We start from the raw sequence: 12,232 nt of genomic DNA, 5'->3' as shown, positions 1-12,232 counted from the left end.
TGACAAATTTATAAATTCATGCTTGAGTTATAATAGGAAAAAAAATTGGTCACTTACCAATATCAAGAACTCTCTGCTTTGCTGTGTGCTGTCGTGAATGCCAATATTTCCAGTACTTTAGCTGTTCATCACGGTTTTTGTCCTCACTAAACACAACCATGATGACACTCTGAAGAGACGGTTAGAGTTTTTCCATTAATGTGATAAATAATGTATCAACTTAAAACATCTGTCCAGTGGAATATTAAAATTAGATTTAATAATAATAATTTTGGAGATCCATCATCTAAAAGTTAACTTACTCGAACTTTGCTGATTGGATGCCGAAGACCCTTATTAGCTCCGTTTTCACTTAGGGTTATAGCATAGAACTGGCCTTTATTTAAATAAGTCATAGGGCCTTCTCCTTGCTTCTGCCGAAGAGACTTTGTGGCTTCAAGCATATACTGAAAGGAGTCTCTAAAAAGAAACAGATAGGAGAGCTTTTTGAACATTTCTGCAGTGACATTACAGTGCCTTAAATAATGTAACCATAACCTAAAACAGTCCATTTAAACAATAAAACAAACACTATTAAAGGATTTCTTTATAAAAATGTATAATCAATCCAATTGCAAAAGGGCAATTGTTATTTCTTTAGCTAAGTGGGGAAGCAGTCACGGAGCATGCAGGTGAAACTTGGTTGTAAAAAAAAAAATAAACTTACACTCCTGGTGGTTCAAAAACAAATTCTTCAGCTCCCAGTGAAGATGTGTGGTATTTCTGTTTATAGAAATACACAACAAAATTATATCAATATAGGCAGGTAGAATAATTCAAAGCCACTAAACTAGTACATTCTTTCAGTAAAAAGAGTTAGAATGGTGTCTGGAGCAAATATACGTAAAAGAAAATATTTTAAAGGAATACTCTCCCTCCAACAATTTTTTTTAAAAGACACACACACACACACATTAATAAACACATGCACATATGGGAAAACACAGTGGTAGCAGACCAATTCCAATGTCTGTGTGGGTTTCCTAAAGATCCCTTTTTTTTCACCCACAGTCCAAAGGCATGCAGGTTAGGAGGATTGGCGTTACTAAATTGGCCCTAGTGTGGTTCAGTGTGTGTGTGTGTGTGTGTGCGCGTTTGTTCTGCAAAGAAATGGCATTCAATTTAGGGCTCCACTTGCCCTGTAACACTGCCCTAGATAAACATGTTAGGAAAATGGATGGATGGATGTATATTTATAAAACATATATGCAAATTAAACACAGTATATAAAACTGCCGAGCCAAAATATTATGACCACCAGTCTATGTTGGTTTGTATCAAATGGAATGGCCTTGGTTGACCTCACACATCCATGCATCATGCATTTATTTCTAGTAGGACTGACTACTGCAATTCAGTGTTCACTGGATGTTCAAACTGTTCTTTATACAGCTTCCAGTTAGTCCAAAATGCTACTGCAATAATTATTACAAAGAACAAGAAAATACAAACACATAATTCCAGTTCTTAACTCCTTACACTGGCTCCCAGTTAAGTTTAGGGAAGATTTCAAAATTCTGCTTTTAACATATAAAGCCTTAAATGGCCAAGGTCCGGCTCACTAGTCTGAACTTATCATGACTTACAAACCAGAATGTACATCTCAAGATGCCAGTCTGCTTATGATTCCAAGGATTAACAAAATAACAGTGGGAGGTTGAGCTTTTAGTTACAGGGCCCTAAACTGTGGAATGGTCTACCTGCTACTATAAGAGATGCCCCTTCGGTCTCAGGTTTCAAATCCCAACTGAAGACTCACTATTTCAGTAATAGCATATCCTTACTAAAGCTGCTGATTAACTGTACAGACTGCATCTCTGTTGTTAGTCATTAGCGCTAAAAATAAGTAACATGACAGTTATAATTTGTTACTAACCTTAACCTATTCTGTTTCTCAGCTCGGTACTCAAATGTGCCACTTGGTGCCACTACCCTACTGGTAAGTTGTTTGCCTGCCTAAGGTAAAGTCATCATCAGGTAGACGGGTCCTTTTATCGGATTGGCTGGCCCAAGGCTGACTCAGCTATGGAATAGCCAATAGGGGGAGGCAGCTTGATGGCCGAGGTCTCCAGGAATCTGAACAAATTCAAATCGTATTATGTAATATCATCTACTGTTGAATTCTGCTCTGTATGTATGATATTATATTGTATTGAGGATTACTTGTGTTCTGCTCAACGTATTGTATTTACCTCCATTTTTGACACCCATTGCACGCCCAGCCTACTTGGAAAGGGGTCTCTCTTTGAATCGCCTTTCCCAAGGTTTCTTCCATTTCTTTCCCTACACGGGTTTTTTTTGAGAGTTTTCCTTTTCTTATTTTACCTTATCTTCTTAGAGAGTCCAGGATGGGGGGCTGCTGAGTATGGAGGGCTGTCAAAAGGCAGGGCCTTTTAAAGCCCATTGCAACACTTCTTGTGTCATTTGGGGCTATACAAAAATAAATTGTTTTATATTGTATGATTGTTGGCTATCCAACACCTAGTCGGAGGTTTGTGGTTTTTCCATCCTCGGACCACAGTTGGTAGATACTCACAATGGCTGACTGTATACTCCACACAAGCCTTGCCATTTCAGAAATTCTCTGACCCCAGCCATCTGGCCACAACTATTTGGCCCTTTTCAATTCAATGGAATGATGATACTGTTTTGGCTCCTCACCGTGCATGCGTATGTATGTACACTATATATGTATATAAAATCAACTCAACTCTGTGGACTTTATCTGTCAAGCATGTACAGCATGAAAAATGAGGGATAGCCAAAGCTACACATTTTTCATGTATTAAGCTTTTCAGAGACAAGACAGATTGGCCAACAAATACAGAATTTAACAATATTCCAGAAAATGACATTGATGACAATTAGTTAACGTCCAATGGTAATAATGGTAATATTTCTAGATGACTACAGAATTTAGCTAAAAATTTTTTTACAGCCACTCACTGAAATAAGTAATAAAATGAATTAAATATTTCAAAAGTAACTCAACAAAATTCTAATAAGTCAGATAATCAGATTTTTTTAAAACAAAGACCAGTGAACAGAACCACATTGGTTTTTGTAACTGCAATGCACTACATGAACGTCTGGGGGCATTATCGTTTGTTATTGTTTGTCAAGACTGCACACAGTCCTACCAATGAAGAACTACTTCTGAGGAGAAGAAGAATGTAGAGGAAAATAAATGTGGTTGCAATGGTGAGTTGCATAGAGGAGGGGGAAGCAGATGGAAAAAAATTGGGAAAGAAATTTTTTAAAGTGTGGGAGCACTTCACCGAAAAAGAAAAAAAAGTTGAATGCAGATTATGCAAAGCGGAGCTTTCTTTTCACGGCAGCACCACCACGATGCATGAGCATCAGAAACGCAACCTTCCTGGAGCTGTGATGCTGCCGTCTCTTGAAAGGGAAGTTTTAGCGAGTGAAGTTAGAGTCGCATGTTAACGTTGATGTTTGTACTATAATATGCATATCAAGGTACATATACTTGGGGGTTAATGCATCCCTGGACACCAAATACTTTTTAGCTGCACTTTTTAAGTAAACATCACAATTCACGAAGAAAATGTGAAATTTTAATGGAACACGTATTTTGTTTCATGCAAAGAGCATCACAGTTACTGCAACACTGATCATTTTACATACTGCAAATGAACTGTAAAAACTTTAAAAAAAAACTACTGCAACAATCTATTATTATATGTTCAAGGTGCAACTGACGCCATTGATGACATTCAGTAAATCACTGAGCCAACTGCGCTTGAACTGGCTGCACGCAAACACACAGAGTTAAACGCTGATGATTGCAGGCTCATCTAGTGCGGGGGCTAAATCCCAGAGACAGTGGTGCTGCAGTTCTGCTGGGGAAGGGAGTGGTCGCGAGCTGGCTGCTCAACTTCGGCATACTGGCAAATTGGTCTGTGAAGCAAATATAGCCAGTTGCGGGTTTAAATGAATATACATTGCTGAATGTATTCTGCTTCAACATGATGGCAAATTGCACTGAGAAACAACTTTAGCCGGTTCCAGCGGTTTAAGGGTTAAGTGAATACAGTATAATTTCAGTTATGTTTGCTAACGTGTTTGGAGCTATAGTAAACAAGTGAATAGGAGTAGCTGAGCCGTCCTAGTTTTTTTTCTTGTTTTTTCATATAATATTTGAGTTCATATGAAAAGTAAACCATCTCTAACTAACGTTAGGTAACTTGTATTTTGGAGTATATCAGTAAATAGATGGTTATATATTTTAGTCAGTAATTTTTTTATTTTGGCATAATATAGTACATGATGTGATAAACTACAAACACTTTTCCTTCAGAGTGCGATGATTAAAACATCTTTCTTTGTCTGCAAAATCATTCTTGTGTATTCCTGCTACCTCTACTCCCTCCGAGCGTCTCTTCTCAGCAGCTGGGAACATTGTCTCAAAGAAGAGAGCCAGCCTCACACCAGAACAGGTCAGAATGCTCACGTTCCTGCACTGCAATCAGGAATATATGAACTGAACCTTTTATAAACTGTACATTATTTTTATTTGAATTGAAGCTTTATTTAAACTTTTGGACATTAAGACATACCAGTAGCCATTTTTGTTTAAGTTGAATTAACTTTTTTGTTTAAAGACTATGTGCACTTTAGTTTGTATTGTTCAATGTATTTTTTTTATTGTGATGGTCACGCTAATATAAAACATCCGATTATTATGACTCAGGCGCCGCTGCGAGTGGCAGACTTGCACCCTATGTCAATAAAAGATGGTGCAACTCTGGACATGTTAACATTAAAATCTCCAGTTGCTGCAGGGACATCGAAATGTTGGCCGTAAGTCTGTGTCCCTATTACTTGCCCAAAGAGTTTAGACACGTCATTGTTTTTATTGTTTACATCCTCCTCGGGCGGACGTGGAGACAGCGGGTGACATCATCCATTCCGCAGTTGCTAAACTACAAACGCAGCACCCTGAGGCACTTGTGCTAATCTCTGGAGACTTCAACCATGTAACACTGGACAAAACATTACCTGCCTTCTTCCAGTATGTGGATTGTAACACCCGGGGAAATAGGACTATTGATCTACTGTATGCAAACGTTAAAGATGTATACACCACCACCCTGCTGCCTGCGCTTGGTAAAGTAGATCATAATCTGGTTCTGCTTCAGCCTCACTACAAACCAAGAGTGAGGGAGCTACCTACAACAACACGCTCATTCAGGAAGTGGTCCCCTGAGGCAGAGCAGGTTCTGAGAGACTGCTTTGGAACTATGGACTGGAATATCCTGCGGGGATCTTATAGTGAGAACATCGAGGAGGTTGTTAACTGCACTACTGACTACATCAACTTCTGTATGGACATTGTAGTTCCAGTAAGAACAGTACGCTGCTATGCTAACAACAAGCCATGGATTACAAGTGACATCAAGGGCCTTTTGAACCAGAAGAAAAGGGCTTTTAAAAGGTGGTGATCAGCATGAGCTTAAGCGTGTGCAGAAGGAACTCCGAGTCCAGCTCAGGGCGGCGAAGGAGCAGTACAGGAGAAAGCTGGAGCAGAATTTGCAGAACAGCAGCATGAAGGAAGTGTGGGAAGGGATGAAGATCATCACTGGCTACAGCTCGAAGCGGGGTGCCACCATCGAGAGAGATGTGGAGAGAACAAACCAGATGAACAACTTTAACAGGTTTGACCACCCTAACCCACTCTCACCTCAGAGTACTGCACCCTCCACCCATCCTTCTGCTGATACCAGCATAGGAGAGAGTTTACCCCAACCCACAATTACAGCAGACCAGGTAAGCAGAGAGCTGAGGAGACTTCTACAGCTCCTGGAACAGGGGAGAGTCCCAAGGCTTTGGAAAACATCTTGCATCACCCCAGTCCCAAAGGTATCACATCCTAGTGAGCTGAATGACTTCCGGCCTATCCTTCTGACATTGCATGTGATGACAACCATGGAGCGGCTGCTGCTTCACCACCTGAGGCCACAGGTCCGTCATGCCCTCGACCCTCTGCAGTTCGCATACCAAGAGAAGGAGGGAGCAGAGGATGCCATCATCTACATGCTACACCGATCCCTCTCCCACTTGGACAGTGGCAGTGGTGCTGTAAGAATTAGGTTTCTGGACTTCTCTAGCGCCTTCAACACCATCCAACCTTTGCTCCTTAGGGACAAGCTGACAGAGATGGGAGATTCATACCTGGTAGCATCAGGAGTGCAGGAGGAGGAGTATAGGAACCAAAATCAAGGCCTTTGTTAAATGGTGCGACTCAAACCACCTACACCTGAACACCAGCAAAACCAAGGAGCTGGTGGAGGATTTTACGAGGACCAGGCCCCTCATGGACCCTGTGATCATCAGAGGTGACTGTGTGCAGAAGGTGCAGACCTTTAAATACCTGGGAGTGCAGCTGGATGATAAATTGGACTGGACTGCCAATACTGATGCTCTTTGTAAGAAAGGACAGAGCCGACTATACTTCCTTAGAAGGATGGTGTCCTTCAACATCTGCAATAAGATGCTACAGATGTTCTATCAGACGGTTGTGGCGAGCGTCCTCTATGCGGTGGTGTGCTGGGGAGGCAGCATAAAGAAGAGGGACGCCTCACGCCTGGACAAACTGGTGAGGAAGGCAGGCTCTATTGTAGGCATGGAGCTGGACAGTTTGACATCTGTGGCAGAGTGACGGGCACTGAGCAGGCTACTGTCAATCATGGAGAATCCACTGCATCCACTGAATAGTATCATCTCCAGACAAAGGAGCAGCTTCAGCGACAGACTGCTATCACTGTCCTGCTCCACTGACAGACTGAGGAGATCGTTCCTCCCCCACACTATGCGACTCTTCAATACCACCCAGAGGGGTAAACGTTAACATTATTCAAAGTTATTGTCTGTCTGTATACCTGCATTGTCATCTCTCTTTATTTTAATATTTTCTTTATTAGCATGCTGCTGCTGGAGTATGTAAATTTCCCCTTGGGATTAATAAAGTATTTATAGTATTATATAGTAGTATAAAGTAATTCATACATTTCACGGGTTATTATTTTAATTTGATTATTATTAACTTTAATCGCGTTAATGCAGACACATCAGGGTGACATTCACAGGTGGACAGACGTGACCAGATGAGGTAAGACATGCACTGTAGCCCAGAACAGGATGTGCAACCACAGGCATTAAAATAGTCAGGCATGAAATAATCGTGACTAATCAAAAAAAAATTTAACAATTAGTCGACTACCAAAATAATCATTAGTTGCAGCCCTACTAAATATGATGTAAATGAATCCCATAACACTATACTGTTCCACTTGTCAAGAATTCAAACAAAACACCATTTGATGCCAACTAAAAACCTCAAAAATTATGTATTAGGTAAAAAATAGGTGGATGTTATTCAACTGAGTCATTTAACAAATTTGTAAACTTTTATTCACTGCTAATGAGATTACTTCTGGCCACCTGAAACACTGAACTAGGTTAAGCAGGGTTTAGAGTGAACAAATTTATTTTATTGATTTTTAACAAAGTGCTTTGAATTTAATACTTTTAAAAATGTGTTTCTGTTGCACTGATCAAAACTGTAAATACTAGGCATGCAACAAGTATAATGGATTCAGACACCTTCACTTTCTACACACTTTAAATATGAAAATAGAAAATAAAATTTTCCCATTTTTTCCCATTAACCTACACTCAAACTATAATGACAAATGAAAACATTTTCAGAAAGGTTTTCAAATTTATTAAAAAAACAAAAACTGAAATTTCACACTCTCATCTGAATATTTATACTATTACATCAGTACTTTGTAGAAGCCCCAATGGCAGCAATTAGAGCTTCAGGTCTTCGGGGGTAAATGTCTATAAATGCTTTACACACCAGGAATTGGGCAGATTTCCTCATTTTTCTCTGTAGATCCTCTCAAGCTCTGTTAGAATGGATGTGAAGCATCTGTAAACTGCCATCTTCAGACCCATCTGCACATTTTCCATTGTCCCTCCAGCATTGTTTTGAGAATATGCTTCGAGTTATTGTTGAGCTGAAAGGTGAGCCATTGCCTCTGTCACAGGTCATGTGTAGTCTTGATCAGGTTTTCTTCAAACAACATTTCTGTATTTGGCCATATTCATCACTCCCTCAGTTCTGATCAGTCTCCCTGTTTAGGCCACTAAAGCAAAAACCCAAAGCATGATGCTGCCATTGGAATAGATGGCATTAGCACTAGAATCTCTGAAGCCTACGAAAAAATTAATAATCCCTGGCCACCTTAAATTTCTTCACACCTCTCCAACAGCATCTTTTGTTTTGCAAATGTATCAAATCTGCACAAACAGCTATCTATCTAGCACAGCCTGCTATCCCATTCCCCCAAAAACTGACGGAGCTGAAGTCATCGCAAAATTCTCAGAGCTCAAGTGTGTTTATCTGGATGTGAGGTGCCTGGAATTGTGTAGAGTATAAATATATCGATACATACACTTCATGTGTGTTCTGTGTCTATAACGACCTATATAAACGTAGGATGACAGGAAATGCGAAGCAAGAAATGCTGAACACATACCTAACACAGAAACTTTTTCATTATTATACTAATAATGATGTGAAGTGTATAATGTGTGAAGACATTAGTCCAAATATCAAATAAACATGTGCGCTTTTATTCAAGAATATAACCAAAGAAAAAAAAAATCAATTTACATGTTGCTGTCAATGAGTTAAAAACCCAAGCTTAAATGTCAATCGACAGAAAGTTGATATGTATTCTTGGATGGTGCAGAGGTAAGAACTGCTGCCTTATAACCCAAAAGGTTCCGGGTTCAACTCTGGGCGCTCCACATTTTGAGTAGTGAGCTGCTATTATTAATACTATAAATAAAAACACACATCTGATTTGAGTCTATAACACCCAGTGTAAATCTTGGCTACTTGTAAAAGTTAGTGCTTTTTTTTTTCAGTTTTATTCTGTCCGTAACATTCATGAGGCACAACATACTTGCCTCTCCCTCTCTGAGTTGATGGCGTTTATCTCCATTCTTTTCACAAGAGCAATGATGACCACAGTTGATGCTGTGGTTGACTCCTGCTCAGAACTATTTGTTGTACCACATATCAACTTTCTGTTGATTGACATTCGAGCTCGGGTTTTTAACTCATTGACAGCAACATGTAAATTGAAATTTTTTTTTTTTCCTTTGGTTATACGAGGGGGGAAACAAAAATAACCGGAAATATTTTTAAAACGTATTTAATTTAATTTTCAGTACAAACTACAATTAGTCTCCTTCAAAGTGCTCTCCATTGGTGGAAATACACTTATCTAACCGTTTGTTCCATTGTTCGAAACATTTTTTAAATTCGTCTGAAGTAATGCCCATTAATGCTCTGGTCGTTTCTTGTTTTACCTCTTCGACATCAGCAAAACGCCTTCCTTTCAAGTCTTTTTTCATCCGAGGGAACAAAAAGAAATCACACGGAGCTAAATCCGGTGAGTAGGGTGGGTGGTTCAGGGTTGTCATACCGTTTCTTGCCAAAAATTGGCGAATGCTGAAAGCAGTGTGAGATGGAGTGTTGCCATGATGAAAGAACCAATCGCCCGACTCCCACAAATCAGGGCGTTTCCTTCTCACACTGTTGCGCAACCTACTTTTACAAAAAAATTCACTGAACACAAGCACAACCTTCCAGACTGATGGCACTTGGCAGACTGACTTGTGAGGAGTATAACTAGATCGCCCTAGCGGCCCAACCACATACTACAAGTACCAACCTAACAACAACAATATTCTGGTTATTTTTGGGTCCCCCCTCGTATTCTTGAATAAAAGCACACATGTTTATTTGATATTTGGACTAAAGTCTTCACACATTATACACTTCACATCATTATTAGTATAATAAGGAAAAAGTTTCTGTGTTAGGTATGTGCTCAGCATTTCTCTGCTTCGCATTTCCTGTCATCCTACATTTATATAGGTCGTTGTAGACACGGAACACACATGAAGTGTATGTATTCCAAATATCGATATATTTATACCCTATTCAATTCCAGGCACCTCACACCCAAATACACACTTGAACTCTGAGAATTTTGTGACTGACTTCAGCTCCGTTGGTTTGTGGGGGAATGTAAATTGAATGATTTTTTTTTCTTTGGTTAGATTCTTGAATAAAAGCGTACATGTTTATTAAATATTTAGACTTCAGTCTTCCCACATTATACACTTCATGTCATTATTAGTATAACATGGAAAAAGTTTGCTTTACGTATGTGTTCAGCATTTCTTGCCTCGCATTTCCTCTCATTCTACATTTACACAGATCATTGTAGACACATAACACACATGAAATGTATGTATTCCAAATAACGATATATTATTTACCCTATTCAACTCCAGTCACCTCACACCCAGATAAAAAGACTTGAACTCTGAGAATTTTGCCCGACTTCAGCACCGTTGGGGGTAATGGGATAGCAGACTGTTTGCTGCTTGTGCTGACTGACACATTTGCCAAACAAAGGACGCTGATGAGGAGAGGTGCGAAAGAATTTAAGGTGGCCCGGGATTAAGAGTTTTCTCGTAGGCTTCAGGTATTCTATTGTTAGGCAAGTGATAATGAATAGTGTCTGATCTTTGCCAGACATAGCGCTTGAAAGTCCGTGCAAAGAATTGAATTATCTTATCAAACCACAGAATCTTTTTCTCATGCTCGCAAAGTCCTTCAATTGCCATTTTGCAAACTTAAAGCAGGCAGTCATATGCTACCAAGTTGGTTGTCCTTTCAGGTTCTCTTATCTCTTTCAGGTTCTCTTATCTCAGCAGAGGATTTCTAAAGCTTTGTTAGATTGTGCATTGTTCTCTGGATGCCTGAGCTGTCTGTGGCCTCACCTACAATGTGGATTGGTAGGATATTCACCTGGTTAATGTTTGTTTGGTGTCTTCTGTCATTCGCTATCCAGCCTCTGATGGGCCTTCTCCAGTACTCAGCTGCTGAGCTTCTTTGACTGCGTCTCCTCTAGTCTGTGCCTCTGCCGTCTGTGCTGCATTTCGACCCGGACGTCCTATTTCTCCCTCGTCAGAGATACATCCATCGTGGGTCCCACCGGAGATTCTGAATAGACGCCTCAAAAGGAATTAACTCTTTCTGGTCCAACTCTTGGCACCCTCCACGTAACACAGATAGGAATGCTGACTGCAGAGTGTTAGCCAGCTTTGCTCGGTCGACTAACACCACTGTCAAATGCGATAGCAACAATATCAGCTTCGGTCTACTGAACATCTGCTCACTCACGAGCAAGGGACATCTCATTCAGGATCTCCTTATTGACCATAAGTTTGACTTTCTCTGTTTAACCGAGACATGGCAGCAATCTCAAGAATTTTCTCAACTTAATGAATCCACCCCCCCAGGGTTCATTTACATTTGTCAACCTTGTGCCTCTGGCCGTGGAGGAGGTATTGCAATATTTTATTTGCAAGAAGTGGAAAGTCCTGCCGTTGCCTGCTCCTGCTGTTAGCTCTTTCAATCAACCGTGTGTCAATTGTCTGGGCCTATTCCTACTATCATTGCAACTACCTACATTATCTACCACTCCCTTAAATCAAACAATGATTTTTTTGAACGATCTTGCTACCTTTCTTACCCATTTATCTGCAATATAATTCTGCTGGGGGATTTTAATATACACCTGGACAATATCAATATCCCTCTCACTAGGGACTTTTTATCTTGCCTGGAGATTTTTGGATACCAGCAGCACACTGATGTTCCTACCCATTGTAAAGGACATATCCTGGACCTGATCTGCTGCTCTGGTGTTGTTCCTTTTGATCTTACAGTAGATGAACCTCACTATAACCGATCATTTTCTCCTTTCATGCAATGCTAAACTTACTTTTTCTATTATTAAGCTCCCCCGTCTCATATCTTTTAGTGATATTAAGAATTTTAACTTGAATTCTCTGTCGTCTTCTAGAATTGATTCCCAAATGGACTTTTATAAATTTATCCACTCCCATAGAATTGGTCTCATATTATAACACTTGTCTCAATGGTATTCTTAATTCTCTTGCTCCGCTAAAAACCAGATCTGTTTTTTTCTTTTTCTGCCACCTGGTTTACGCCTGAACTTCGGCTTCTGAAAGCTAAAGGCAGGCAACTTGAAAGGTTATATAAAAAAAAGATGCATAA

At 39.9% G+C, this 12,232-nt stretch overlaps 1 protein-coding gene across 1 annotated transcript in view; it reads right to left on the bottom strand.

Annotated features, from left to right (window-relative positions):
* The window catches only part of grhl2b (grainyhead-like transcription factor 2b), a 338,201-nt gene that overhangs the window by 243,570 nt on the left and 82,399 nt on the right, over window positions 1-12,232 (bottom strand). The window contains 3 exon segments of the mRNA XM_028817651.2: window positions 58-169; window positions 303-459; window positions 707-762. Of these exon segments, the coding sequence (XP_028673484.2) occupies window positions 58-169; window positions 303-459; window positions 707-762 (325 nt within the window).

Source organism: Erpetoichthys calabaricus, chromosome 13 (genome assembly GCF_900747795.2).
Source record: "Erpetoichthys calabaricus chromosome 13, fErpCal1.3, whole genome shotgun sequence".
NCBI classification, from domain to species: domain Eukaryota; kingdom Metazoa; phylum Chordata; class Cladistia; order Polypteriformes; family Polypteridae; genus Erpetoichthys; species Erpetoichthys calabaricus.
This window is presented reverse-complemented; position numbering and strand designations above follow the sequence as displayed.